Genomic DNA, 27,934 nt, shown 5'->3' with positions numbered 1-27,934 from the left:
CGCTCTGTTTGCTCTATCGCTCTCCTGTTTGTTGTCTTTTCACCAGTCGAGTCCTCGTTGGTGTAAATTGCTTCTGGTTTTTGTATAATCATTTCTTTTCCTACTGCTGCTGATGATGATTGGTAATATCAAGGTACAGTACTTGGGTGTACATGAGGGAACTCGAAACTGCTTGGGAAGCATCTCCCCACGTGGGGTGTGAAAGACCCCACATTTTTCTCTAACTCCCATCCACTCGGATTTCTCGAGTGCCTTTCATTCGCATGCTTACCTAAGTTAGAGGGTCCGATTTTTTTTTCTTTTGGAATTTTGTTTTCCTGTGCGGTGACATTCTGCATGTGAAGTTGAACTCTCTCTTCCAGGTTCTTTATAAGAGACCTCTTGAGGTTCTTTGAGAACGACGCACTCACTGGACACACTCAGAGGATAATTTACGATACACGATTTCATCATGATAGCCATCTAGATCTACGCTCTCGTTGGAGAGGGGTTTTCTTTTTTTTTTTTCTTTTCTTGAGATTGATCTCACGGCGTCTCTGGATATCTTTACCGCTCATTTCTCCCACGGCTTTGATTTGCAATCGATATATTCCAGCCATCTTCAGCGTTTATCATGGCGTCTCTGGCACCGGAAGACTTCCCCCAGATGTGGCAGCGGCCAAGCTACGAAGAGCTGCTGGCCATCCTCCAGAGCCTGGAGCTGAGCCCCCCCGTCTGGAACCACAGGCAGCGACAGGCCGACATCCTCGCCCACCAGCAGCAGGAATCCCTCGCGGCGCAGCGCAAGGCCGAGGTCACGCGCTACCTCTCGTCCATCATCAAGAGCCCGCTGGCCTGGATCGGCGACTACGACAAGCAGGAGGTCCTCTGGGAGCTCGCCAGCAAGCGCATGTCGGAGCGGTGCGGCCGGACGGCCATGGGCGAGGTGACGAGGCGCTGGCCCTTTGAGGGGGGCGGCGCGGCCTGCGAGCCGTTTGAGCTCATCATCAAGGAGCCCGCGCTGACGGGCGACTCGCTGGGCTTCAAGACCTGGGGGTCGTCGTACGTGCTGTCGCGCCACCTGCCGCGGCTGGCGGCCACGTCGCTGTTCAAGCTGTTTGACGAGACGCTGGGGCAGCCGCCGCCGACGGTGCTGGAGCTCGGTTCCGGGACGGGGCTGCTGGGCGTTGCGGCGGCGGCGCTGTGGCAGACGCATGTCATCCTGAGCGACCTGCCCAACATCGTGCCGAATCTCAAGGACAACGTGGACAAGAACAGGAGCTTGGTGGAGGCCAGGGGGGGATCCATGTCGGTTGGGCCGCTGACTTGGGGTGGAGAGAGGGACGAGATTGACCAGGAGCTTTTTGGGGAACCTTTTCAGTTCAAGGCAAGTTTTCTTTATGATCAGTAGTACTGCTACTACTACTACTATCCTTTTGATTGTGCAGGACGCGGCTGTGGCTAATGCTGGTTTTTACGGAGGGTAGCTCGTTCTCGCTGCTGATCCCATGTACGACGATGATCACCCGGGGCTTCTCGCTTCGGCCATCTGCCAGAACCTCGCCCTCGGCTCTGAATCCAGGGCGGCGGTCATGGTGCCCATGAGGGACGACACCACGCGGAGGCTCCTGGAGGCTTTCAAGCAGGCCATGCTGGATCTGGAAACGCCGCTGTTCTGCGAGGAGGAGAGCGAGCTCGCTGGGGAGGATGACTGGGGTGAGGACGAGGAGGAGGGGCAGGTCAAGTGCTGGTTGGGCATCTTTTCGCGTGGCGGGTCGCCCTTGACGACGTGATTTATGAATCAATGATGACGGAGAGGGATCTCCTCGATGAGATATAGACGATAGACGACGGATAGAAGGGGGGGACAAAAGGACCTTGATAGACTAGAGGTTGGAGATGCTTAGATGTAGACTCTTATAGACACACCCGCTAGACTGATGATGATCTACGATCACGTACCATCACAGCATGATCTACGATCACGTACCATCACGGATAGCAAGATCTACGTGACCCCTAAATCGGTGACGAGTACAATCAGCCAAGATGATATATCTTCACACCCACGAGCCCGGAGCACACCAATCTCCGTCCCATCTGCGTAATCTCACACGTCCGCTTGCTGCCCCCAAACCGCCCCCCCGTTTGCTGCCTGCCCAGCACTCATGACAGCTGCCCACCGTCTTTCTTCCCCCCAAACATGATACGATGATTCACACCACGACGGCCCCGGAGCAGCGGAGACCGGGGAACCGGGACAGACGCATCCGCCTTTGATCTCATTCCCACACACAGAAGCCAAAGTCCGGCCTCCTATTTGGCAGACGGAGGCCTTATTGTTCTTTCTGCGGGGACAATAGACAAGGACGTTGCGTGCTGGGCCACGTGGGCAATGGACACTTTGATGCCACTCGCTGGCCATATCTGAATCAGAAACACGGTCAAACGCGTATCCGGGGAAGAAACCGGACGTTTTCTTGCTTTCTGTGTTTTCTGATTTTTTTGCCTCCCCGGTTTGGCTTCTTACTATTACTATTGCTCCCCCCCTTCTCCCAGTACACTCCTCCCCCCCTTTTCAACAGTCTTCCTTTTCCCCGGCTTTTGATGATTTGACTCTGGCAGATCTGAAGAGCATCTTGGGTCGCTGGGCTTTTGTTTGTGTCGAACGCAAACACGAGCGCTGTTACTTTGATTTACGGAAGCAAATCTTGCCATTTCACTCACGAGAGCGGAGATTCATCATCATCATCATCATCATCATCATCTCCCTCCTTTTCACAACTCTGCGGAGAATCAAGAAGCGTTGCACCCGGATAACGTTGAGAAGAAGAGGACAAATCCTCCTGTGATCGCGGGAAGGCAAAGGCTGCACAAGCATCTGGGGCGTCAAGCGTCCTCTTTTGCCGCCTGGGGGATCAGGCCCGAACCGGACACGGGCTTCCTCTCCCACGGACATTCAAGTTTGCGCTCATTTTCCTCTTCCCCTTCTCCTCTTTCCTCCTCTCTCTCTTTTCCTCTCTCTCTCTTTACAATTTGGCTTTACAAGGCTTTGCTGATGCTCTACAGTCTCCTACATTTGCACATCTTAACATCCCTTGTTTGGTTTTCCTTGGCCCTTGATCTCGGCTTGGAAGCCCTTCTTCGAAGATCTAGGTACTTTTGCTTTCTGTGTGAACTCAAGGCTCCTCCCTCTCCCCCTCCTCCTCTTCTTTAGGAGATACTCTCCTCCTTTCTGTGTTCTTTATTTATTTATTTTTCCGGTACAAGTGGTTGCAGATATCGGTGGCTTATCCTGGGCCTTCTTTCTCTTACCTCCGTTGCCCTGCTTTTGAGTGACCGCTCTTGAAGCAAAGCGCGAACAAGGACGCAAAGTTGTCGTGTCTGGGCTATAGCCCGTTTGTTGGCAGCGTACAAGGTGTTGGGAAGCCAAGCACTGCTGGCTTCTTGGACCCAAGGAGACGCAAGACGACGAAGTGTCTTTTTCCCTCGGACATTCCAAACAGGGAGATTCTGGCAAGTCGTGCCTTTTGGCATTGGGAAAAATTGCCTTCTTCTCACCGGAGCGAGAGAAGATCTTTGAAGCCGTGGCCTGCCATCCTTGTCGTCGTTTCCAAGTAACACAACGCCAGATATAGCCCCTCACGAGAGAGCAAGACGAGCAGAGAAAAGCAGCAGCCATGGTTGGCGCGGCGCAGTATTTGGACGATGAGATCGACTGGGTTCTCTCCGCCGTCGTCGGGAAGAAGAAACAGTCGTACATCCAGACGCACTTTCATGAAAGGTTTGGCCGCCACTTGAACCATAACCAGATTCGATATATCAAGAACAAGTATGGCAAAGACCCAAGGTTCAAGTATGTCTCTCCTCCCTTCTTCCTCCCCCCTTACTCATTACAGTCCCTTACTCCGCCCATTTCTTTCGGTGACGATGGGAGGATGCACAGTTGTGACGAGATTTCGTATGGCAGAAGCTGATATGTCGTCTTCCCCCCCTCTTACAGCAGCCCGTTGGTGAATGCTCGACCTCCAAGGACGGCCGTATCGCCCAAGCCTGGTGGCTCAGAGGAGCAGAAGGACGAAGGTGAGCAAGCCGACAAGGACGAGCTCAATCTCAGAGACTCCAGCAAAGCTTGGCCATCGTCAACAAGTAAGGTAGGACAACGGAGAAGCGAGCTAAGAGACGAAGCGACGACGACCACTCGCACAACACGCATGAAGCGCAAGAAGAGCGCCGACGACTCGAGCCATCTTCGCGAAAGGTAAGTGTTCCCTTTTTCCCACATACGGTTTCATACCCTGTCAGTATAGCCTCAGAGGTACGAAACATCAATCACTAACGTTGCTGCCCTTCTCCCCCAACCCACAAAGATTGATCAAGAAAATCGCCGGACCGCAGCGAGCAGACCTTCACCCCGAACAGCCTGCCGCCCCAGAGCCTGCTGTCCCAAGGGCCGCCGCCCAAGTCAACAAGCCGCTGCAGCAGTGGAAAAGCAGCACGGCGGCGGCAGGCCTCCAGTCTACTTCCGCGTTGCGCATCCGCTCGGCCTCTCCGCTGGCAATGTCCCTGGCGGACAACTACTTCGATGCTCTGCAGACCGGTGGACACGGCGACCTCCTGCCCTCACCACAACAGCAGCAGCAACAACAACAACAGCAAAACACCCTGCAGTTCCTCCACACAAACGACATCTTGACGGCTTCTCCTGTGCCACGGAGCGTCTGGGCAGCAGCCGGGAAGCAAGTGACTTTCCCGAGCGGCGGCAACGCGGTTCCCGAGGCATACATGTCCATCTATCCTCCTGCTACGACGACGACGATGGAGGAGCTCTATCATCGTCCTGACGGGCAGACCGCCAGCGTCATGTCCCAGATACCCGTAACCACGCAGTATCAACAGCTTCAGATGCCGCCGCCAAGTCAGACGGCCATGCCCTTTTCCGCTCCGCACTTCTCGCCTGCTCTGCCGGACCTCGCTCCATCCCCCTTTCAGCACTACCGGGAACAACAACTCCAGCATCCACATCAGATGGTAGTAACCCAGAACGAGCGGCATCAACAGTATCACATCAACGTCTCCAGCGCCGCCGCCCAACCGTACCCTCACCTCCTCCCCATCTCCGAGACAGAAGCGTCCCCGAATCTGGACAACAACATCAACAACAACAGCCTCTCCGCCATTATCCCATATCAACCCATGCCGACGACCTTCCAGGATCTGCCCGCCAACTCGCCATCATCCCAACACATCACCACCACCAACCTTCCCATCCTGACGGCCCCTGGAGGAGGAGGCGTCACCGCCGAGCACCACTAGGACTGGTCTCAAATGACACCTCCTTCGCCCTACGACTTTGCAACCTTCAGCCCCGTCATCCCGCCGCCGCTGCAGCAGTCCACCGACTTTGTCTTCCAGGATGTCGCCAGCTTCACGGCATCAGCGGCAGCAGCGGCGATGGATGCTACCAGTAGTACTTGCCATGGCATTCCTCCTCCCCAGTCTCTCACCATGAGCAGTCTCCCGGAGTTTCAGCCTCATCACCACGCTCATCCCCCGACTTCATTCGACCAGCAGCAGCAGCAGCAGGCGTACATTGAGACGCAGCTTCACCCGGGGGACCTCGCTGGGACGATTGACCCGCTGCTCCTGTTCGGTCCCCGCGCCGGACAAGGACACGTGGTGGTTGCGGCAGTTGCTCTTCAGCAGCCGAATGTCTCTTCTTCTTCTTCTTCGGCACCCGCTGATGCGTCGCGAGTGACTGAAGTGGAGTGAGCCCTCCTCCCGTTGTGATGGTATGCTCGTCGAAAAGTGACGAGGCACCTACTCTCAGAGCTTTCTTCACTATTAGCCTTTCTTTTTTGACTTATCGACTTCTTTCTTTTCCTTTTTCTTTTCCTGTAGTTTGACTTTTTTGTATCATCTTGTTGGAGTATACGCAATGGGATCTCTATTTTCCAAACAATGGGCTGGCTCGACTTGCAGGGACGGAGCAGGATTGCGTTTTGAAGTTTCAGGGGGAAAACTATCAGTAGGGATGGATGTTTTTTTATTTACAAAGGCACTGGACAGTACGGAGTCTTTATTCTGCTAGTTTTCTTCTCCTTTCCCTTTTTTTGTTACCACGTTCTCTTGTCTTCGCTTACCGAGCACAGCTGCTCACAGATTGGCTTCCATCAACAAGATACCCAGAAAAACTCTCATATTCATAGTATATTTATTACACAACAAGCCCACTCCGTGGAATAGGAACATCGGTGAATCGATTAAAACTAGGCTTGCATCCCGCTTGCTATGCGCCAAAACCCAAAATAAATGCGATCAATTCGAAGAGTAAACAGCTTGACAATAGCCTCCCAAGTTCCAACATCTAAAACCTTTTGCCTTGCGGCGACGTATCGGCATCAAACATCATTATCCAAGAGAGAAAAAAAGGAATGATTGTACCGCTCTACCCTTTCAACGTTTCGTGACCCTCCCTGACTGCACACACAAAACTAATCCTTCGCTTCGTACCATGGCCGTGATCAACGCAACGTATAGTGTAAAGGGGTATCTGGAGCGTAATGAAAATAGGAAAAGATGGTCCGCCAACCCTTCATCACCTTTGTGTCTCTTCCTTCTCTTTCTTTGTGCTTCTTTGTTCCGTTTTCGATTCTGTAGGTTTCTTTGGCACAGGTGTGCCTGACAACGTATAAAAGTTTCCTTTAGACGGCAATGCTGGTGTGTCGTCGAGCGTCAACTTCTTCAATGGGGAAGTTAAAGACAAACCCAAAGAGATCACGCAGATAGGCATAGCGAGGCGAGCTATTGGCCAAGGTTTGGATGCTCTTTGCCATATCCACGGCGGGAACCCTCTTGCCGCGAGAGGGGATTGAATGATTCCGCGGAATGAACGCGTCCATCAGTACCGAGTTCTTGTATTGCTGAAGGAGGGTGGTATCTCTCGGTAGAGTGCCAAATGCATCTGCGGGAAGGCTCTGTACAAACTTCTGCAGCTGCGCCGGCCCTGCCTTCGGGTCGGTAATGGCGTCACGGTCGAACCCGAGAGTCATGGCAGCCCGGAGAACGAGAATCTTTGCACGCGTGACATTGGGGTCTTCGGTTGCTGTAGTCGTCGTCGCGGTGCTCGAAGTCCTGTTGCTGCTGTGGGAGTAGCTCGACAGGTTGGATGCGCTGCTGGACCATCTGCCTGGATTGCGGCCACTATCACTGGAAGGGCCGAGCACCATCAGATTGGGCATCTGGGGAGAGCGGCTCTCGGGAGAAATGGGCGTGTCCTCGAATTCTGTGACTGGCGTTTCGGGGACTGGCGGAGGCTTCCGTGGCCGCTCTTCCTGATGGGTGCTCTTTATGCTCACTTGCTTAGAGTGACGTGATGACCGATTAGACTGTCGGCTTTCACGACCAGTCTGATCAGAAGAGTGAGAGAAGAAGCTCTGGGACGGCCGAGGAGTGCTTCTGTCCGGGTTCACCTTGGCCCAGCTGTCTTTGAATATGTCGCCCAAGCCCCAGCATGCTTGCACCGCAGAGAGGAGCAATTCGCCGTCCGGTGGCTTACCGCCTAGTCTGTTCTGACGCAGACTGAAGAGCATCTCGGCGAGGGCCCAGCAGGCTCCGAGGAGCTGATCAGTCTTGCCAAGGAGCTCACCACGCTGCTTCATTAAGCGGTGACACAGCGTGATGTAAAAGTCGAGAGTCCGTTCCCGGAACTGTTCTGGAAGGTTTCGGTTGTCTTGTGCGCTGTATAAACTGTAGCAGGCGTTAGATCAGTCGAAGAGGAATTGGCATCGAATGTGGCAAAGTACTCACTGGTTGTTCAGCTCAAAGCTAACTCTGAGGACGGAGTCGGCCAGCTCGTCCTTCTTATCGCGGACGTCGAATAGCGCTTGGCAAAAGTCACGGCAGAGGTCCAGGTTGAACTTGACGCTCATATAGGCGGGGTCCTCGTCCTGGTTGTCATAGAGGCGATGGCAGAGCTTCCAGCACGCTTTCCAGGCCCTTTCAACAGCATCGGGGGTTCCCGAATCCCTAAAGGCTCGCGGTCGATGCATCGAGCTTAAGTTGGCCAGGGTATTACACAGCGTCCAGGACTCATGGAGGAGAGTCCGTAAATCGCCAATCTCATCAGCCACCTGGGGCACGTGAGGAAAGGGTTCGTCGTCGTCGTCGTCGCCCTCAGCTTCAGTCTGCTCGTCGATCTCTACACATGGTTAGCCATGACGTGGTGTTGTTGACGCTGGAAGAGAAACCAACTCTCGAGGCTGCTCGTGCTGCTTGAACGCAGTCGGCTACCATCTACGAGCATGTCCTGCAAGTCTTGTGCTCGTGGTGTGGCACTGTCTAGGCTGTATCGCACAGGCTTGACGTCAGTAGAGATGGGGGGGCGAGCAGGATGGCTGGGGGGCTTTTCGCATGACGCTTGTTAGCAAGTCCTGGGATATGGACATTTGATAGAGATTGGGCTCACGCTGTTAAAGGTCCCAGTAGAGGATGGCTGGCTGGCGCCGTCCGCCCTGGGTGATGACCTCTCTGTTGAGGTAGCTGATTTGGCAGAGGGCTCGCTGGATGCCTGCGCAGGGTTAGTTATGCTGCGGTCTAATAGCAGACTATTGTCACAGTGTGACACTTACCCAGCTGGCAAAGCTCTCCGGAGCATGTATGACGGAGACAGCTTCTTCAGGATTACCCTGACGAACGATTTCGGGGAGATTTGTGGTAAGCAAGAGACTCTACAAGCCATGTTAACACTGTCAGGTACGCATCTTGCGGTATGCAATGCCCTACTGAGCTCTCGTTACTTACATCAGAGTGGCGGTAGTGATTCCCTCCCGCTCCGTGATCCGGCTCGAGATCGTCGGCAACATCGTCCTCGATTTCCGTAGTCTCAGTGCCGTTGGAGGTTACAGGCGATGGCCCAACAATATCGCTGGGGCTCAACATGTGCATCGATTGAGACAGCCGATGATGCATTGAGTCAGGCCGAAGAGAAGAGGAGTCTGTGGCTGGCGGGGGGGAAGACCTGGAGTCGACATGTTAACAAGACTTACGTGGTCCGCAAAATTCCAGGGCTTACATGATTCTGAACGGTGACCTGAATCCGTCCGACTCGGAGGTTGCAGACACGTCGCCTTGGTGGTTGAATTGAAATTGCAAGCTTCCAGTTGAGGATCGCAGCGGCGCTTCGAGGGCCATGATAGTGGTTTGGCGATTGCGGTGCGCAAGAGCCCGACGGCTTCCCACAGAGCGCGACGTCGAGCTGCTTTATGCAGAATCTCGGACCGGCTTCCGTTGCGGGCTGTTTCTACACAGCAAGCAAAGAAGCTTAGAGTGCCCGGCCTGGCGGCTGACGATGCAGATTGCTTCTGGTTATTACCCCACGGAAAAAGCCTTGACGGTCTCAATCGCGGGCGTGGCGAGGCGAGGTGTAGCGCTCGCGATATGGAGAGGATTGAATGGAGGTTCGAAGCACTAGCAGAGGCGGTCGCGGTCGCGGGCCTCGATTGACAGTCAGCGTGCTTCCAGAATAGAAGCAAAGGCTGCGATTCGAAACGTCCCGGTCGTAGATCAGGCGAGGCAGCTCCAGGCACGCTGGACGGATGGCGGGCTGGGCGGTTTAAGAGACGCTGCGGCCAGGCAGATGGACCAGGGGTCGAGGACACCCTTGCCTAGGACGTGCAGCGACCCAGAGGCAAGACGCAGTTGAGTGCAAGCTGCTGGAGCTTCGCGCCTAATAATCAGCCTCCGCGGGTGCTAGTAGTAGTCGCAGTTGGCTGAGCGGGGGGAGGAGGAGGAGGAGTTCGCACTGGATCCGGCAAGTCGTTGGTATTTCCGGTGCCGTACGGAGGTGACGATGTATGTATTTGTATTCGTAACTGTATTGTCTGGCCTTGCGCGTCGTGTTGATGGCGTGCGAGAGGGAGAGACGGGAAGAAGAGAAGAGAAGAGAGACGCGAAGGGGCTTGTCAGCAGGCGAATTGGAGGGAACAGACACGACACAGACACACGCAGCAGCCGATTCGAATAATACTGCTAAAGAGGGGATCGAAGAAGAGTTTCCAGTCAAAGAACTTGGGGAATGGAAAAGGTGACGGATCAACAGCGTATGACGAAGGAACTCGATGTTCGTTTTGGGTGTAGGAGGAGGAGCAGTGGTAGGTTCCAGTGATGCTCAGTTGAGGGATCGTGTCCGCAAGTTGTGCGACCTGTACCCACGAGAGCTGTCGTGACTGCTAGCCTGATAGGCGAGGCCCCGGCGCTGCTGCTACCAGGAGTGCCTCGAGAGGGCTGTACTCTGTGCCTGGCCTTGTGTGAACCCAACTGCGAACGAAGCACACAAATTTGTGCCACCATCCAATCCATCCAATTCATCACCGAAAGTCTACTAGTTCGTGCATTGCAACGGGGCAGCTAGTATTCGAGATCCTTCCAGCTAATGTACGACGACATGCACCAGGCGCGAGCCCGCGGCTAGAAAACGACGAGGCTTCAACCATGCTGCAGTTTGGGCTTCGAGGCCGGCGGAACGGGCAGACGGTGATACTACATGTAGACAGACAGACGCCAGCCGCAGAAGCCAAGTCCGTCGCTTAATCTTCATATTACTTGTCAACTGATAATTGACCAGATCAGACCGTGGATCCCTGAAGACCGCGTCTCTCAAGTGGGCTCGTACATGCTCTCAAAGCAGGAATCGTCTGGTGGACAGCCGCGTCTTGCGCAACCAGGTTCAGAGAGACGGATCGGCTATCAAAGTACAAGGTCCAGGCGAAGGAATGCCGTCAAAGCACGGTCATCGTGAGCTGGTCAAGTTTACACATACGACAAGACACACTCTACTATATACCAGCAATCAACGACATGAGGATTCTACCTTTGATCCACCGCATCCCTGGTACATACACGTCGTGTCCGTCGTCGCCAGACTCTCGTCAACAGGACTGATGTCGCCAGCGACCGTCTATCTCATCAACTATTACTACTTGTACAGTACACGAGACAATACACCTCTCTCTATTGTCGACTCAAACTCATCAAGAAGCCTTGCCGGCTCCAATGCGACGCAGCCGTTGGGGCGGGGGAACTGCTGTGCTGCACCTAGTTCTTGAAGAGGAGCTTCTGCAAAGGCCCAGCCACTCACAGACCCGTTCGGTAGCGCAGTGGATAGAGCCTGCATGGAGTCGACAGGCGTCGGCGCTTAATTCAGGTGGATGACATGCTTTTCCCTGCCGAGTCACGATTCGTCGACGAACCAGGATGCGAGTCCGTGCATGGAGGATATGCGAGGACGAGGAAGAGGGAAGAGAGAGAGAGACAAGACAAGACTTGAGGCTGCGCGCTCGTGGCTTGCTGCGATGCCACTTACACTCATGCTGGGCATGCATGGCGACAACATCCGCGGGCGTGCGAAGCCACTGTCACCAATGTTTTCAGCTACCGCCGACTTGTGTGCCAGGCTCTCTCGAGTCACGACCGAGCAGCCCTTCCCTGGATAACTGCATGGAATCCGCCGCAAGCCATGTTGTTGGTCGAAGAGCAGCAAACGGAGTTGTTACCCAACCGGCTTCCAACAGGCATCTCGCGGTGCCGCGAAGAGCGAGGCAGGCTCCATTTTCTGATGGCCAGCACAGCAGCAGCAGCAACAACAACCAACAACAACACCAACACCAACCACCATCCCGAGGCTTCTCAATCCGATTCGACTCGAACCCGGACCACGCGAAAGCCTAAGGCTTCTGTCACAGCGCCTATCTGCTCGGTTCGTGGCCCGCGGTGCCCTTCAGACCCCCCCCCCCCCCCCCCCCCCCCCCCCCCCCCCCTGTTCTCCCGTCCCAGAGCACAGAGGGACATGCTGGGACTTGGGCAACCGGCGCTGATTGGCAGCGTTCGACCCGACGATCTGGTCCGGCGCCTATGCCCAGACGAAGCTGGTTAGGCCCGGCCACGGCCCACTCACTTCAACCCGTCTGTGGACCGCCCGATTCTCTCCTCTCCCCGAAGGGTGGGCGGAGTCGACAAGATGCATGCTCTCTCTCCCTCATGGGCACTCCGGAGCATGAGGTGCGGTACTCGTCCCCGTACGCATGTACTTGTGTTACATGTTACGTTGACACTGACATATGGGCATCCAAATCATGCCAATGGACAGACAAGCCGAGCTGAAAGGGAAATAGGTCGGGCATATGTGTATACGGTTGTACGCGCTGCCAAGCTTTGCTTGTACGGCCTCCTCACGTCGCTTCCCGTCCTTGGCCCTGGCGTAGGATTTTCTAGTCGACTCGTGCTGCAGCTCTGTGTGACATCCTTGTCTCTCCCACTGAGAAGGAAATACATATCTAGTAGACTATCTCGTAACGCCTGTTGCGACAGTAGTGAGAAGTGCTCGTGAGGGTAGCAGCAGCAGTAGATCACCTTCGCCATCACAAAGTCTCTACCAAACTACCCGGTAAGAACAAGTCATCGTCTCGAGACTGAATCCTCAGATGGGTAATAGTTGCGCCAGCGACCTCTCATGAGGACAAGAGTCTCTATCGACTGGAGGCTGGCAATTAGGTTTCCCTTTGATATTCGTGCAACTATAAGAGCTGGAGCTCAGAGGCGCAATCTGTGTCACACCCTCTTGGAGACTGGATATACATCATCAGAGACTCAACTCTAAAAGCTGTCCAACACACCCTAAATCTCGTCAGTTGCCTGTAAGCGGCAATTCTCGCGCCTGTATCTGCTCGCTGCCGGCAAAAAGCTATCGATGACGATGGTTCGTGGGTGGCCATGAGATGGTGTATACATGCTCGTATGTATGCACCTACCGAGCGCACTGCATAAACGCCCTCCGTGTAGTTGGACGCAAGCCACTTGTCTCTTGCTTCCCCGGTTCGCTTGCACTCGACTTCCATTGGCGGGCTGCATCGAGGAATTCCTGCTCTGGGGTTTACCTCGTGTGCTGCTTGACGTTGACTTGAGTAGAGAACAGGCCAGCCTGCCAAAACTGATTGCCTTATGTTGTGGAAGATGCAGAAAACAGGTACGAGAAACAAAAAGGACAAGAACAGCTGATGGTGAAGACGCCGTTCCTTTCTTCTTCTGTGACGATAATGGCCAAAGCACATCCGATTGACAGTCCCACGTTATATCCCTGCCAGTCACAAAGGCATTGGGAGTGGTTAGTCAGTAGTAATCTGGAACGTCGGTATCGATATGGGGCTTCCCCTTCACATCACCGTCGGATTCGGTGTAATATCGCACCACCAACCTGGTTCGCAGTCCTCTTTCTGGACATACGTTGGCCGTCGTTTGGCAGTTTACTGCTCTGATTCGCCCTGCTAGAAATCTTGAAACTGACTACCACATATGGCAGGCAAAGCTCAAACGTGAACACGGAAGCGGTAAGGAGCGGCGAACTGTTTTGCACGTAAAGGTGTGTTGCTCATGCTAATACTAGCCATACTCGCTCGTTTGAGATGCGGCAGCGTAACGCTATCCTATTGGATATGCAGATTGAGGCCATCCAGCCACCCATACCAGTTTGAGCCTCGGCATCACGTCGACGTCAAAGTGACAGTACGGCCAGATCAATCTTGAGAGTATGCAGCAGCCCGAGCCCTGCTTTAAGCCCCGACATCTGATCGTATGGTGATAATTCATCGCGGTATCCGGCGGTCGCCCTCGCGTAGCAGAGTACTCTTCGTTCCATTATGGACAGGTTTGCCTGTGGGTTCCGCCGTCATCGTTGCGATATAGTTTTGATTCTTCCTTGCGCCCAAGTTACAAAAGGTGAAAACTGAATCCAAAAACGCCAAACTGTGCATTGCTTCGCATCTTTCTCGTTTTTCCCAAAATATAATCTATGCCGACTCGTTCAATCTCTGCTTCTTCTCGTTTCGTCCATCGGGAGTGTACCTAGCGGGATGATTAGCAATCAGGATCAGGGGCGTCTTCAGACTCCGTAGCAGCGGGCCGTACTTGAGAAGCTTCTCGATGAGGTCGACGTGGGTCATAATCATTCGTCGGCAGCAGTAGCGCTTCAGGCCTAGCTCATCCATGGCATCGCTTTGTTTTAGAGGGTCAGTCTCGAGTTTTGCTTCGGGAGGTTGAAAGGGCCAGCATACCCATCTGTCTTGCGCGGATCCGCAATCAGCTGCAGATAGCGCTCCCAGAGGTCGCCAGTGACCTGTCATCGTTAGTGCTTGCATGTGATACGCAGAAAATGAGAGTCCGATGCCTACCTTTCCACAAGAGAAGCAGCGGATGGGAATAATCATGTTGGCGATGCGATGGCGAACGTCGTTTGGAGTGATGAACCAAGGAAAGAGTTCGATTAAGCTTGGGGGCGACGCGGAATGGCTGAAAATATTATGCTGCCGAGGTTCTGCCGCCGGCTTTTGTTATCTTATCGCTGATAGTGGAAAAAGTTCATGGCGGCACCAAAATTTCTGCGGCGCATTGCTCTTAGCACTTTTGGAACCAAGTCGCTGTGGTGCTGAAGCCTGCTATTCCATTCTTTCAATCACCTCCATTCTGCCATTCTACGAGCCCCTAATTCACGATGGCGGGCAGCAGGCTTTCTAAGCCCCAGGACGAAGCGACCAAGAAGAGGAAGAGGGATCCGAACGAGGGCGGCGCGAAAAAGAAGAGGTCACGGGCGCAGCAGGGAATCGAGCACGATCAAGCAGCTAACGGAGACGTCGAATCAGAGAACAACCTTCAGAATGGGTCGCTGGCCAAATCAAAAAGCAATGGAGAAGCTCTGGCCAAGCGGTCTTCGGATGGCGAGGCTGGCTGGAGAATCTCCAAGCCTATGGGTGGCAGAATGCTCGACATTGACCCCATCCTCACCCAAGACGACCAGTAAGACAACCGAACTCTTCTCCGTCTCAAAAGGAACACCATTCTCACTGCAATCAGATACCTCATCTTGACATACAACACCTCCGTCCAAGTATACACGGCTAGCGACTCTCTCCTCCCGAGACGAATCCCCATTGGCGCTGCCGATGCCACCACGTCAAACGGCACGTCTCCCGCAAACATTGTTGCGACCCGCCTGTCCATACAGAACCCTGAATACCTCTGGGTTGCTTGCTCAGACGGTCACATCTACTATGTGAAATGGACAGAAGCCACTGAGACGCACCAGAGTTTCGAGACGGCGACGGGCACCACCAAAGCGATGACGGTGACTTCGACCGAGGCTTCTGGCACAAAGGCTGATGTTGTCGTCGTCGTCGAGGCAGCCAAGTCCGGTAGGACGGAATTGACTGCGTATGGCGGTGATATCCTGTCGTCTCCAATCTCAAAGAACCTCCTGAGCGTCAAGAAGTCCGGCAATGGCCTGCACTTGATCGAGTCCACCCAAGACGGCCTTGTCTTGGTCGGTGCTGTGAATGACTCTCTGTTTATTGGCGTAGCGTCACACGAGCAATTGACCAACTTTGAAGAACTGCAATACGAGTTCTTTTCCTTTGACGTGCCCGACATCATCACCACGCTCGATTTCAGGGTATACCCAGCCTCTGCTCTGTCCGGCAGTGGAAGCAAAGGACGACGCGACTCCGACAAAGTGGTGGACGTGATTGTTGGCGGCGCACGAGGAGGCATCTATCTCTACCACGACGCCCTAGCTCGAAGCCAATCCCTTGGGAAAGCCGGCATCCAAGCTCAGAAATTCCACTGGCACCGAAAGGCAGTCCATTCCGTTAAATGGTCACGAGATGGTATGCTTCCGCACTTGATCCCCCTTTTCTCCTTCGCCCTTGTTTGTATCCTGGTCCCCTAACTCTCCCATTAGGCAACTACATGATCTCAGGTGGCTCTGAAAACGTTCTTGTGCTGTGGCAGATGGATACAGTCAAGAGAAACTACCTTCCGCACCTGTCAGGCAGCGTAGAAAACATTGTTGTTTCAGCCAGCGGATCATCCTATGTCGTGCACCTTGACGACAACTCAACGATGATTCTATCTACTGCTGAACTGACTCCGACCACATATATATCTGGCATTCAATCCGCCTCCGTTGAAGCCACGACGCCCAAAGACTTGCTCGTGCAGCGCGTTTGGTCAGTGGCAGACAGAGTGCGGCGGCCTATTCCTGCTGCCATCAAGGCGAACCAGCCCTCCAAGCTTCATGTTTGTGTCGGCAATGGCCGCCAGGCAACGATGACGGGAGACTTCTCGGCCCCCCTGCTGCAGTCTTTTGATCTGGAGACCTTCACGAGCATCTCCAAGCAGGCATTGGCCCGGACACAACCTACGGACGTGAATCTGTCCAACAAGGGCTATGCCATTGAAGAGCCCGTTGTCACGCATATTTCCTTTTCTTCCGATGGAAAATGGCTGGCCAGCGTCGACGACTGGTATCCTTCAAATAGAGATGTTGGCGCCGTTAGTGGCGACGCCGGAGACCAGTTCTTGAAGGAGAGGCACGAGTCATACCTGAAGTTCTGGCAAGTCAATGATGAGGACAACTCGATTGCCCTCGTCTCCAGGATCAATGCGCCGCACACGTCGACTCATCCAGAGACAATCCTCGATCTCGCCTCCGACAGTGCCTCAGCCTGCTTTGCCACCATTGCCGGGGACGGCATCGTTCGTCTATGGCGGCCAAAGGCTCGCCAACAAGAAGGCTCACGAAACGCAGGTGGCGCTGCGGAGTTTACTTGGGGTTCTTCCCGGATCATCCCCATTGGCGATGGGCTGGGCCGAGATGTCATTGCAGATATTCCCAACGACTCGTCTGCTCCTGCAAAACCTCAAGCCCGCATCGCCTTCTCGGAAGACGGTTCCACGCTATTTGCGGCCTTTGGCGCTCTTGACGTTGGAGCAGTGTATGTGATCAACGCAGCCTCTGGCGAAGTGGTCAAGATTCTGGAGGGCCTCTGGAAAGGACAGCTGCATTCATTGCGAGTGCTGTCGCAGTACCTGATTGTGCTGTCCGATGAACTTCACGTCTACGATGTTGTGAGCGACGATTTGCGGTACGGAATCGTGGTGCCCAAGGCTTCCGACTCGGAGGAATTGCTGCAGCTCGCTGTCGACTCGGTATCTGGCCACTTTGCCGTCACCCTCCCTCTTGGAAACACTTCCAGCATAGGCATCTTCAGCCCGAGCGAGCCTGAGCCGCTCATCGTCCGCAACACACCCCATCGGATTGTGAGCCTCATCTCAGTGCCCGGTACCAGTGGCTTTGTCGCTCTCGATGATGTGGCTCAGGTCTGGACCCTTACCGAGGGCTCCAACGCCTCCAACATTTTGGCCGCTCAGCCGCTGCAGGATCTGCGGCTCGACAATGCCTCTCAGGAGGCCGATAGCAACAGACTCGCCCTCATTCTCAACGGAGACGCCGAGAGCGACGATGAGATGGACGAGGCCGAAAACGCAGATGAGGATGTGGACATGGAGGACGAGGAGGTCCAGACCAACATTATCCCTCAACAATATCTTGCAGACATTTTCGATGCCGCGCCTCCCTTTGCCGGAGCTTCCGTCGAGGACATGTTTTACAAGGTCATTGATCTTTTGGCGGCCAAGCCACTATCGGCTGCCTCCTCGTGAGAATGAAGAGAGGAGCTGTGCGTGTTATTGTTGGGGAAGAGTTCAGATTCCCAGCCGGGATTGTGTACAAAAAGAAATATGGCTTTGTCGTGTGACGAAGACCGGAACCAAAAGAGAGAGAGAAGGCGAGCGAAACGTGCTATTTGGCGCTGGGGGTAGATCGGATGTCGGAACAACATTGCCTGATTACATGTATATATCGTCCAAGATTCATGGATAGTGTCGGAGTTTAATATCAATTTGCATTGCTAATTACTTGACTCGAGGCGTAGCATGTCTCTTCTAACGCAGTGGGCGAGTATATGTGATGCCTTGCTTCTTTCCGACCAGTTAATAGGGTAGCACTCCATGGTTTCGGCCAACACCCCCATCTCGAAGCTGCAAGCAAAACCCTGATTTCTTGCATGCCTGCACCCTTGTCGAAAAAAAGAAGATCGATTTAGGTCTATTATTCCTATTGCCTTCGGAAGACTCTTTTCGTGCTCGAAGCGCGGCGGCGGCTAAGCGGGATGCTACACTGGCAAGAAGATTAAAAAAAAATTGAAACGGCGTGTATCACGAAGGGCTTAGATGGGAAGCGCATGATTCCTTAAGCGCCCGTACGACGGACAGGGAGAGATGAAACGAGGCCAAGGTACGATGATGAGGAGACCTGGAGGCCGATTATTGTTAACGTGGAGCCATTCTGGCCTCATGGGATGGCGAAACAGAGTAGCACATGCGCTCTGAATTGCGGTTGTTGATACATTGATAGGTATGGAGGTTGCGGTTGTGTGGCTTGGGTGGACAGCGACAAAGCGAGGGCTTGAATGGATGAAATCAGCTGCTCGAGACGCCACAGCGTTCCATAATCTTGGAAGAACCTGTACTCGAACTGTGAAAGAGATTCTGAAAATAAAGGAAGAAAAGAGAAGAGAAAGAAAGGCAGAAAGGCCCTGGTAGGAGGTTTGGGCAAATAAGGCCCGTCGGCATGGCGGCGAATGACAGCCAGTCGCTCGAGGCTTGGTAGCGGCGGCTGCAACAAGCACCAACAGGCCACGAGGACAGTACTTGTCGTTGACGTGGGCGATGGTAGGCCCAGAGCCGGCAATTGAGTGCGGCGCTTAAACAGGGACGCCGGCGTGTGCAAGTACTGGCCGGGTAACTCGCGATGCCGGGATCTGCATTTGGTACAGGTCCCATCATGGATGCATGCAATGGAAGCTGCGCGCAATCTGGGACCCGAGATTGGCGCTCGCGTATGAACTGCGTAGATCTGCTGCGAGCGGCCGGTGCAGCGCTACCAGCGCAGTACTTGATGCGTTACTGCAGGTACTTGAAGCTGTCCATCTGCCAGATCTCGTCCTGCAGGCGCCGCTGCCGCAAGCCGCGGCTCTTGGCTGTCGTCGCCAATCCGCGGCGACTGACGCTCGTCCGCTGAAACACCAGATATCAGGCCTACAGCCTCTTCAACGTGCTCTTCTCTTCTCCGTGGTCTCCAGCTGTGGCTGTCGTGTCCAATGGCCCGGTCGGCTTGGCCCTCATTTCATCAGCCGCCGCACTGCCGTCATACAAACGGCCGCCCAGGTTGAATGGTCCTGCGGCTGTCTCATCTCATGACCTGGGCCTGGTCAAGCGGCCACTCTGATGCCGTGCCTCTGCCCGAAGCCATGCGTTCGATAGGTTGCCATTGAAGCCGAGCGGCGCGGCCAGAGGCGTCAGCTATGTAAATACAGTTCCTGGTCCCGTCGACTCGTGGGTGAATCGTGGGATGTTTGCCTGTGAATCTACTTGTTCGTCATATCTTGCTCGATTTCTCCCTCTCCTCCCCTCTCTTACTCTTCCATATCTTCATACCATCCATAGATTACGTTGCTTCTTGCTTGCTTGCGCGGGCGGCATCTGTTTTACCATTGTGCCGGTTTGCCTTTAGTGCGTGGGTTGATTGTCACAAGGCTGTCTGATTGTTGCCAACGGGTTGAGACGATTCTGAGGATGGCAAGGTGAAGAGAGAAGACAACTATTTCCTTTTGTTCTTTTCCTTTTCTCTTTTCTTTTTCTCTCTTCTCTTTCCTTTTCTCTGGGATCTATTACGACTTATAGAACGACACTCTCCATCATCTTCACTAATTCACCGGGTTCGAACGACGCTGGACGTGATTCACCCTCCCCCCTGAATATCCTCAAGCTGCGAACCAACTTCAACGACGGCACTCGACTGTTACATGACCGATACGAGTTCAACGGACAGGATACAAATACAATTCAATCTTCAACTGAGAGCCATCCTTTTGGAAAAACCCTAATCGGCAAAAGCTGTTCACACATCAAATCATTCGAGAAAAAGATTCACCGCCAGCTGTTCACCAGCTGTTCGCCGGTCCGCCAATTATCGCGAACACTCACGCGCACACGCAGACCGCGCTGGCTTTCTGCCACCTGGCAACCCATATTTATTCTCCTTCTCGCGTTCTCTCGCTTCTTCTTCTTGCCAAACAACAACAAAACACAAACTTCACAAAAAAAAGCGCGCACGTCAACCTCACGATCGAATTTTGGTTCAGCCTTTTTCCTCAGCGAGGTCAATAGCATTCGTTCCTTGATATCTCTTCTTGACTCAGTCCTTACCTGCTCGGCAACTCAGGAGAACGCTCTCTTATCAGCAAGTCAAACCACTCAGCATCCTCGCAGGAGACGCGTCTCGACCGTGAGAATGGCTTCCACTCCGCACATCGGCCTCAAGGCCACGATGGTTGCGGCCCTCGCCACCCTCGCCAACGGCCACTCATGGATCGAAAAGGCGTACAAAGTCGCCGCCAACGGCACCATGATCGGTGCTGAGGGTTACGCTCGCGGCTGGGTCGCTCGCAACTCTACTGATCCCGTCTTTCAGGACATCATCCCGCAGTGGATTCTTCCTGCTGCTGGCCAGGGTGCCTATTCGGGGGATGAGGTGCTGAACAAGTACAAGTTTGATGAGAACCCTCAATTTCCTATGCTGGAGGCCGCACCGGGCGACCACATAGCCATCATCCATCTGGAAAACGGTCATACCACTCTCCCCCAGAACCAGCCCAAGAAGCCCCTCAACCGCGGTACCGTCTTCCTTTACGGCACCAGCCAGCCCAAGGAGGAGGAGCGCCTCTTTGATGTCCATCTTGTCTGGAACAAGCAGGGCACTGGTGGTGACGGCCGTGGCCGCCTCCTGGCCACCCGCAACTACGACGACGGCCAGTGCTATCAACCAAACAGCGGCTCTATCAGCATGGAGCGGGCTACCAAGCTGGCTTCTGAGGGCGCCCAGCACGACATCGAACTTGGCTGCCAGTCTACCCTCCAGCTGCCCACCGACCTCAAGCCCGGCTCCATCTACACCATCTACTGGTACTGGGACTGGCCTGATCTGAACGCCGACGCCATCGACTTCCAGGCTACCACCAACGGCCTCTTCCCCTGGGCTGGCACCTTTATGCGTGGAGAGAAGGATCCTCACGGCTTCACCATGGCTGCCATCGCCAAGAATGAGAGTTACGCCAGCACCATCGACATCAAGATCACGGCTGCAGACCCTCAGGCCGCCACCATGGGATCATACGTCGATGATCAAGACATTTACACCAAGGCTCTCAAGTCCCAGATGGACAGCAACTTTGAGGTTGCCGTCGATGCCAACGGAGGCAAGGACGCGACCGCCCCTGGCCCACCTCCTGCCGCTCCCATTCCCTCTATCCCCTCTTCGGGTCCCATCCAGCCTCCCCAGGTTGCACCCATCAGCACCGTTACTTCCTTCACCACCATGCAGCCAACTATCACGACGACACGCTATGGCACACAGACTGCGGTTGTGCCATCGTCGTCAGCGTCGCTGAACTTGGCTCAGCCTGGTCACACCGTCACCAAGTACATTACAGTCCATGTGCCGGCTTCGACGCCACCAGCATCGACCGTAACTGCCACCATATACACGATGGAGACCGTTTACAAGTCTCTCGTGCCTGTTAACCCTGCGCCCTCGACCGTCTTCGTGACGGGTCCGGGTGTGCCTGCTGCCACCCCGCCAGGCAATAGCCCGGCTGAGAGGCCGACCACGACTCTCTCGCTCTTGAGCTCCAGCTCGAGCGTCGACCTGAACAACGGCCGTCCAACTGTGACGCCGTTCATCCCGGGCCATCGTCGCCGCGACTGGGCATTCGGCCGCCACTAAGCGCGTACGGGATGGGCTCGGGCTGAATGGTGTTTTGTGTGGCCAGGGCGAATACGGTTCTGTCATACAGCAGCTTTGTTCTCCTGTCTCATCACTCTCACTACACTTCTCCTGTCCTCACTCACTCAATTTCCTTTTTATCTCCTTTCGCAACGCACACGAATCTGGTTTCAGTTGGTTTGATTCATTTTCGATAAGGGGCCTAGCACAAGATCTAGCAATCCCGCGTTTTTCTTTTTTACAGGTTGGGATTTGGCATTTCACGGTAACGGAATGGGAGATACCAAAGGGAAAAGGGGAAAACTCTAGGAGGTTTATATTCCTGTCGTTTTAGGCGGTTTACTGCTTTCGTTTAAAGTCATGGCACTTTTTGAGGCCTCGCAATGAGCACGATAAATTCTCTTTTATCTAAAGGTTTGTGACTGTTGTGTAATTAAGAAGTCTGTGCCGATGTGTTTCGTGGGTGAGGCGTTGAATATGTTTGACGGTACCAACCCTTACCGACATGCGCTGCTATTCAATCGTCTCTCTTTTCCCTTCTACGCGGCAATATTGCCTTGAGATAGATACTCTTCTGGTTACGAGTCGACTTCTTCAATCAATGACCACAGCAGTCCACTGAGGTATAGACTAGCACAAACTGTACCCCGATCCCTTCCAAGCCAGAACAACTCATACTCACACTATCCTTCCAGAAGCAATTTTCTCACGGGCATTCGGAATATCCGTTTGCAAGCGATCTGCGCCCTTGTGGCTTGCGCATAGCAAAACGCCACGCAAAACAGGTACCGCGAGCAAAAAAACGGTCCTTTGGAATGTGTGTTATGATGGGAGATGGGTGTGCCGATCAAAAAGTCCACAATATGAAGGTTTTTAACATTTCTTTGGTTCAACAGAATTTTCATGTGAAGCTTTCTTCTTCTTTTTCCTTCTTCTTTCTGAATTGATTTGTTTCATACATCGTCATGGAAGTTGTGCTTTGGGCCCGAGTCATCCGTGGGGTTACCAAGGGGAGCGGAAAACGGGCTGTTAGGATTTATACTCGAAATTTATCCTAGATGTGCCTAAATATGATGTAAGAAGGCCTGGATTGTTTTTTATCACGGTGGCTTTATTACCTTTGTTCGAGAAGCGAGGAATGCTGTTTGGCACACCATTCAAAATGGATCCATCTCAAGCCACCAAAAAGGACCGTCTACGAAGTTACACATTATTACCACGATTTGTTCATCCACGGCAAGTTGCTTCTCTTCCATTTGCCTCCGTAGAACAAAGACGGGGGCGATGGACGGACAGGTCTGGCATTGCAATCAAATCCTGTCAAACACGCCTTGATCCAACGTTTAAAGAGAGACAGAAGCAGCAAAAAGGTGTTTGAGTTGTATGTTTTTCATGGGACGATGGATGCGCGGTCATGCCACCGACTTCTCCATCCTTACGCATTAGCCCCCCCTCGGTCCAGCTTGATTTCCCGCCGAAAAGCGCATTTCAGCACTTGTTAAGCTTTGAAAAAGCAGCACGGCTTCTTCTATCTATTTTGTTTCGTTTGGAAGCAAAAGAGGGGGATAAAAGGAAAGAATTGCTCCGGGGCCCCGTTCGGCCGGCTGGGGATCTCCGAATACATGTGCTCAGATGGTGGAGAGAGATATACTAGATGGAGTGACACTACCTATTTGTAGTAAGTGGACGTCAGCACAGTGATATAGTATGTGGCTGTATAGATCTATTGTAGTCTACCGTAATATTGGGTGCCCGCTCGTGATAAACCATCGGCTTTCTAGAAGCAAGGAAAGAGAGGGTCATGCGTGGAGGTGGAAATGGGCCCCTTTTCCCCCATCCTTTGTCAGGATATGTCAAGCAATCTGTCATCGCGAGGAGGCGGAGCAGCAACGAGGGAGGATATGCCCTTTTTGGGTGCTGGTGTGGGATGTAGGCGGATGGCGGCCCTGTCCTGACGCTGTGAAGCAGATGGAGGGAGCAACGACAATGGCTGGACGACGTACTTGAACGGATATGCCTCTCCCATGCAGTGGACATCATATCGAAATCCGGTCTCGATCTCACGATTGTTGTAGTACAAGATTTCTGTTGTATTTCTGCTCATATGCACTCTGGCTGACCTAGAATAAGGCTGACGGGCACGGCCATTGATCCTCTAGGCCGCCCTATATCTGGAATGTCCCTGAACGGAAGACGGGAGGCCCGAGACGGCCGTGCGTTGACGATCCAGTGCACATGTAAGATGGGATAATAATACGAAGGTGGTTCGTGCAGTTCCGCTGCTTTGCATGCAAATTTACAAAATAAAACACCTCAATCAAAGCAGAGAATAGGTAGGTAGGAAAGAGATTCAGCTGTCCCCGTGCGCTTCTGTCCAAAGTGTCGGGCCACCTAAATTCGGCATGATCCGGCCAAAAGAACCTGCAACGTCGTGGAAGTAGGTACCTAGTAGGTATTCCAACCCACATCTCGGACCTCTCCAGAATCCGAATCGCTGGAAAGGAGGCTGAGCACCGGATTTTGCGCCCTCCGCTCCGCTGTCGTCATTGCCGTCTGTGGCCAGTTTTTCCTCTCCAGCCAGAAGCTTTGCAACTCTGATGCTAAAGGCTTCGAGGTTCTTGCAGGAGCTCGTCTGCATCGACGCTAAGGTATGGAACAGTGCACAGCGGGGGATACTGCGCACTGTCGACAACGCACACACCCCCTCACGATGGGAATAATACCGGCTGCAGCTTTTTGTGTCGAACAATCAAGGATCAGGGTGCCTAGGAAGCCCGCTGGCGGCGCCATGGATTGCTGGTGGTTATTATTGCGTGGCTCAGGGAAACAATTCAAGCCTTTGACGCTGGGCGGCGATCAGACGTAACAGACGTTGCGATCTCGGCCAGATCTATCGAGATGGCCTTCAGAGGGCTTGTCTGCAACTTGTATGAGAACGTGCGGGCCATGCCGAATGATGCAGAGTGACAGCGCGATTGTATGTACTAGTCGAAAAGCACGGAGCAGTCTGTAGCACCAGGCTTGGACATCTGCCAACCTTGCGCAACTCCGGGAGAAGCGCAAATGCTTATGTAGATGCTGCAGTCCAAGGTTGACGCAAGTTGCGACGCTGGTACTAATTCGTTCTCAAGATGTCCCGGTACGCTCGGTAGTGGCGGCAAGAATGTCACTCTGCCCGCATCTGTTCGACAGCTACGCGCGCCACAGGCAGACAAACTGCAGAGCGGGGGATACATGAGACAGAGACGTGAAGCAAGTCGCAGGTTAACATTTTCCTCATTTTCCCTTACACCAAAAGTAAGATACATGTAGCCTCCACCGCTTTCGATTTCGACCCTCGGCCGCTTGTCGCACCACAAACGGCGGCGTTGTGGACGATTTCAGGTCGACATGGAAACGCGCACGAATGCGTCGCACTTTGAATGGTATTCAGACGCACAATCACATGGGGATGCTCGACGGATAATGACAGAACCGACTACGGAGTACATGGAGCAGGGTTGTCTCTGAATCAATCCGTTTGTCGTCCGAACCCGCAAGAATACCTACGCTTGCGCAGAAGCTCAACAATCAATACACTGAGCCATACTGTAGGTACAATACAAGTAATATTCCAGGATCGCCACCTGGGATTGGCACGAGACCCCTGGTTTTGCAAGATTTCGACGAGAGGAGCAGGGCAGGGCAGGGCATGGCCTGGCAACGAGGCCCAGAGTGCTGTGCAGGTATGCGTGAATGAGTGTGTCTGAGGCGGAAGTAGAGAACAGGAGAAAAAGAAGCAAGCCACCGAGCCTGAACCAGTCAGGTCACCCTGCGAACAATGCATGTCTCACGAAAATCTGCAAAAATTCGGCCGAATACTGGTAGGTACTTGTAGCAAGCAAGGCACGGGTCCAGGCCTGTGCGTGCAAGAATAGATGTCTCATTGGTGATGTGCTTGCCCAACGCCAGTCTCATCTTTCAATCACCTTGTTTTTTTGCTTTTTGCCTCTTGGTCTTTTGTCTCTATGGACGGAGTAATTGACCGGCAACCTGGGCATATAATCCTCGCCCTAGCACAGGCAAGCTGTTAGCTCCCAAGCGGTGCCGTGTCAGCCGTAGCCTCTTACATAGATAGTACATACCTACTCGTAGTGCGTCCATCCTCCATTACGTATCTATGAATCTATCCTCAAGCAGGCAAGGCGAGAAATAGAAAAGAGGCGCTGGGGAAACGGCATGGCTCGCAGGTGGCCGGAACTTTGGAAGTCGAGTCGACCCGCCCGTGGCCGAAGCCGCCGAAGCCGCAGCCGTTTTGCAACGGCGATCGGCGCCCTCGTCGGCCTAACCCAGAGGGTAAAAAACTGGAGAGGATGGAGGATGTGAGGATGGAGGCATTGGTTGGCATGTCATCTGAAGCGAACGGCGTCGAAACGAGCCCTCGACGTCGGTTTAGACTACGGAGTCCCGGTGGGAGAAGATCCACAGCCCCGGCTAATATGGGCAGGGGGGAGAAGGAGAGAAAGAGACTGGAAAAGAGGGAAATACATAGTAGTAGTAGTAGTATTATCGAAGAGCAGCAATACGCAATGGCAACTGGAAATCGGCTCAGGGATCGCAAGGCTATTGATTAACTGATGCTCGTCAGCCGCGGCTTGACGGGGCCAAAAGCGATCAAATGGGACCGACATCTTGAGCAGAACTGGGAATTGGGAATTGACCAGTCTCATTTGTCGCATGCATGCCAGTGCGGGCTGCTGCTGCTATTTGCGGCGCCGCTGTGAGACATTCAATCTATTTTGTTGCCCTGGGGGGGCGTCGAGGGTGTTCGTTGCTGCGTTTGCCTTGGATTTTTCCTTTTTTCTTCTTCTTTCCTCTTTATTTGCTCAGCTCCTGTTCAGCTCCTATTTGCCTCCAATTTCTTCGCCCCTGCCGTCGGTAGTGGCGCCTTGCCTGCGGGAGTCGAACTGTTGGTTCTCACGCTGACTGGTACCTGTTATCTGGTAGTATCCAACAAACCCGGATGAGGCTATCGCACCTCGATTCCTGCTCTGACTGGAGTCGTACAAGATACAGGTAGATAATAGCTCACATGAGTGGCAGCGGTACAGAGCAGTAGTAGTAATACGCATTTTCGGGCTTACATACAGACACGGCCTCTGATTGTCCGAAGCGCGCACATACGATAGATACTATCTACTTGCATGCATTCGTATTGCTGATGCGCACATTTGATATTCCCGCTCCCAGCCAACCGGTAGTAATCAGTGCCGCAGCTCCATCACGCTCACCCGCCGTCCACAGATCTCGTGCCTCTGCTTGACCATAGCACGATTCGAGGTCTGATGGCGCAAAATACATGTGCTCGAACACGATCCCTCCCCCACGGCTCAACTGCAACCCCGACGGCCCCAATCAATACAACCACGACCACAGTACGAAGTCATCGAGAGCAGAGGCACCCGCACCAGTCAAACCCAGTGGCTGCAGCCCAGTTGATCCGCCCACAAACCAGCGCGTCGAAAGCCACTAAGCCACCCACGCCAGCTCCACCCCCAGCGCCCTCCAGGCCCTCTCGCAGGGGGGGGCTTTAGCGCAGGTCTCCAGTCGTCACAGTGCCCAATTGAGTTCCAAGGCTCCCGGTTTGCTGTCACACACCCCCCTGGAGCAGCAGCAGCAGCAGTGAACATTGAACGCAACCTGCCCGAGCAAAAGAGGGGGCAGGCAAGTCGAAAGCGGCCGGTTCTTTCTGCTGCTGGACCTGCTCGACACGCCGGCAGCGCTGGGTTCGTCAGCACTGTGCCCCGTACCCGGTACCTCAATCGTCGCCCATCTCTCGCGGGCAGCCCGCAGTACCCGGTACCGGCCACGCAGGCCCGAGGGCGGTGGATGCCCACTGAATCGCCTCCTCCCTCTTAAGTCGAGAGCCCGCTCCACCTGCTGCACTCCGCAGTTTCGAACCATCGACTCGTCTGTGCCTCTGCTGCGAATCTTCTCTCTGCATCTTCCTCTGCCGCTCTTTCATGACCTTCTTCCTCCTCCCACGCGCTGTTGCTCGCCGTCCGCTGTGAGCCGCGCACCAGCCCATCGCTTTGCAGTGCATTGTTCGAGCGCTGTGGTTGAGCAGCCGAAGCTGTTGATTCACACAGGGCATCTGAGTTGTTTTCTTTCTTTTCCTTCCTCTTCTTTGTCTTTTCCCGCTCTTGTATGACGTGGAGACACGGCAAAAAGTAGACAACACCCTGG

General features: G+C 53.8%; 8 protein-coding genes across 8 annotated transcripts; 6 read left to right on the top strand and 2 right to left on the bottom strand.

Annotated features, from left to right (window-relative positions):
• Positions 1–312: 312 nt before the first annotated feature.
• On the top strand, positions 313–1,798 carry BBK36DRAFT_1134595 (hypothetical protein). The gene is made up of 3 exons (XM_024892363.1): positions 313–562; positions 597–1,366; positions 1,467–1,798. The coding sequence occupies exons 2-3, from the start codon at positions 614–616 to the stop codon at positions 1,770–1,772; spliced, it is 1,059 nt and encodes a 352-aa protein (XP_024752206.1). The 5' UTR covers positions 313–562; positions 597–613; the 3' UTR covers positions 1,773–1,798.
• Positions 1,799–3,659: 1,861 nt separating this feature from the next.
• BBK36DRAFT_1157125 (hypothetical protein) lies at positions 3,660–5,295 on the top strand (the record flags this gene model as incomplete). The annotated part of the gene is made up of 3 exons (XM_024893990.1): positions 3,660–3,835; positions 4,013–4,240; positions 4,350–5,295. The coding sequence occupies 3 exons, from the start codon at positions 3,660–3,662 to the stop codon at positions 5,293–5,295; spliced, it is 1,350 nt and encodes a 449-aa protein (XP_024752205.1).
• Positions 5,296–5,433: 138 nt separating this feature from the next.
• On the top strand, positions 5,434–5,751 carry BBK36DRAFT_1157124 (hypothetical protein; the record flags this gene model as incomplete). Its single annotated transcript, XM_024893989.1, has 1 exon — positions 5,434–5,751. One exon carries the CDS (start codon positions 5,434–5,436, stop codon positions 5,749–5,751), a length of 318 nt encoding a protein of 105 aa, XP_024752204.1.
• Positions 5,752–6,683: 932 nt separating this feature from the next.
• On the bottom strand, positions 6,684–9,171 carry BBK36DRAFT_1138976 (hypothetical protein; the record flags this gene model as incomplete). Its single annotated transcript, XM_024893277.1, has 6 exons — positions 6,684–7,719; positions 7,789–8,177; positions 8,447–8,548; positions 8,610–8,708; positions 8,782–8,998; positions 9,053–9,171. 6 exons carry the CDS (start codon positions 9,169–9,171, stop codon positions 6,684–6,686), a joined length of 1,962 nt encoding a protein of 653 aa, XP_024752203.1.
• Positions 9,172–13,817: 4,646 nt separating this feature from the next.
• On the bottom strand, positions 13,818–14,237 carry BBK36DRAFT_1192289 (hypothetical protein; the record flags this gene model as incomplete). Its single annotated transcript, XM_024896763.1, has 4 exons — positions 13,818–13,875; positions 13,939–14,025; positions 14,085–14,146; positions 14,202–14,237. 4 exons carry the CDS (start codon positions 14,235–14,237, stop codon positions 13,821–13,823), a joined length of 240 nt encoding a protein of 79 aa, XP_024752202.1.
• A 284-nt stretch (positions 14,238–14,521) lies between these two features.
• Positions 14,522–17,778, top strand: BBK36DRAFT_1134593 (WD40 repeat-like protein; the record flags this gene model as incomplete). The annotated part of the gene is made up of 4 exons (XM_024892362.1): positions 14,522–14,823; positions 14,881–15,689; positions 15,764–17,526; positions 17,590–17,778. 3 exons carry the CDS (start codon positions 14,522–14,524, stop codon positions 17,524–17,526), a joined length of 2,874 nt encoding a protein of 957 aa, XP_024752201.1. The 3' UTR covers positions 17,590–17,778.
• Positions 17,779–20,500: 2,722 nt separating this feature from the next.
• BBK36DRAFT_1112994 (hypothetical protein) lies at positions 20,501–21,709 on the top strand (the record flags this gene model as incomplete). The annotated part of the gene is made up of 1 exon (XM_024889861.1): positions 20,501–21,709. One exon carries the CDS (start codon positions 20,501–20,503, stop codon positions 21,707–21,709), a length of 1,209 nt encoding a protein of 402 aa, XP_024752200.1.
• Positions 21,710–26,427: 4,718 nt separating this feature from the next.
• On the top strand, positions 26,428–26,715 carry BBK36DRAFT_1134592 (hypothetical protein; the record flags this gene model as incomplete). The annotated part of the gene is made up of 2 exons (XM_024892361.1): positions 26,428–26,505; positions 26,579–26,715. Coding segments are annotated over 2 exons (215 nt in total), but the record flags the coding sequence as incomplete, so codon positions are not given.
• Between the last annotated feature and the right edge of the window lie 1,219 nt (positions 26,716–27,934).

The sequence above is a fragment of the Trichoderma citrinoviride genome (genome assembly GCF_003025115.1).
Source record: "Trichoderma citrinoviride strain TUCIM 6016 unplaced genomic scaffold BBK36scaffold_3, whole genome shotgun sequence".
NCBI classification, from domain to species: Eukaryota; Fungi; Ascomycota; class Sordariomycetes; order Hypocreales; family Hypocreaceae; genus Trichoderma; species Trichoderma citrinoviride.
The sequence above is the reverse complement of the archived record's forward strand: the minus strand, read 5'-3'. Positions and strand labels throughout refer to the sequence as shown.

Coding starts and splice junctions, on each gene's coding strand:
- BBK36DRAFT_1134595 (XM_024892363.1), top strand. CDS start 614: ATGGCGTCTCTGGCACCGGAAGACTTCCCCCAGATGTGGCAGCGGCCA. Junction 1,367..1,466: donor GGGAACCTTTTCAGTTCAAG/GCAAGTTTTCTT, acceptor TACGGAGGGTAG/CTCGTTCTCGCTGCTGATCC.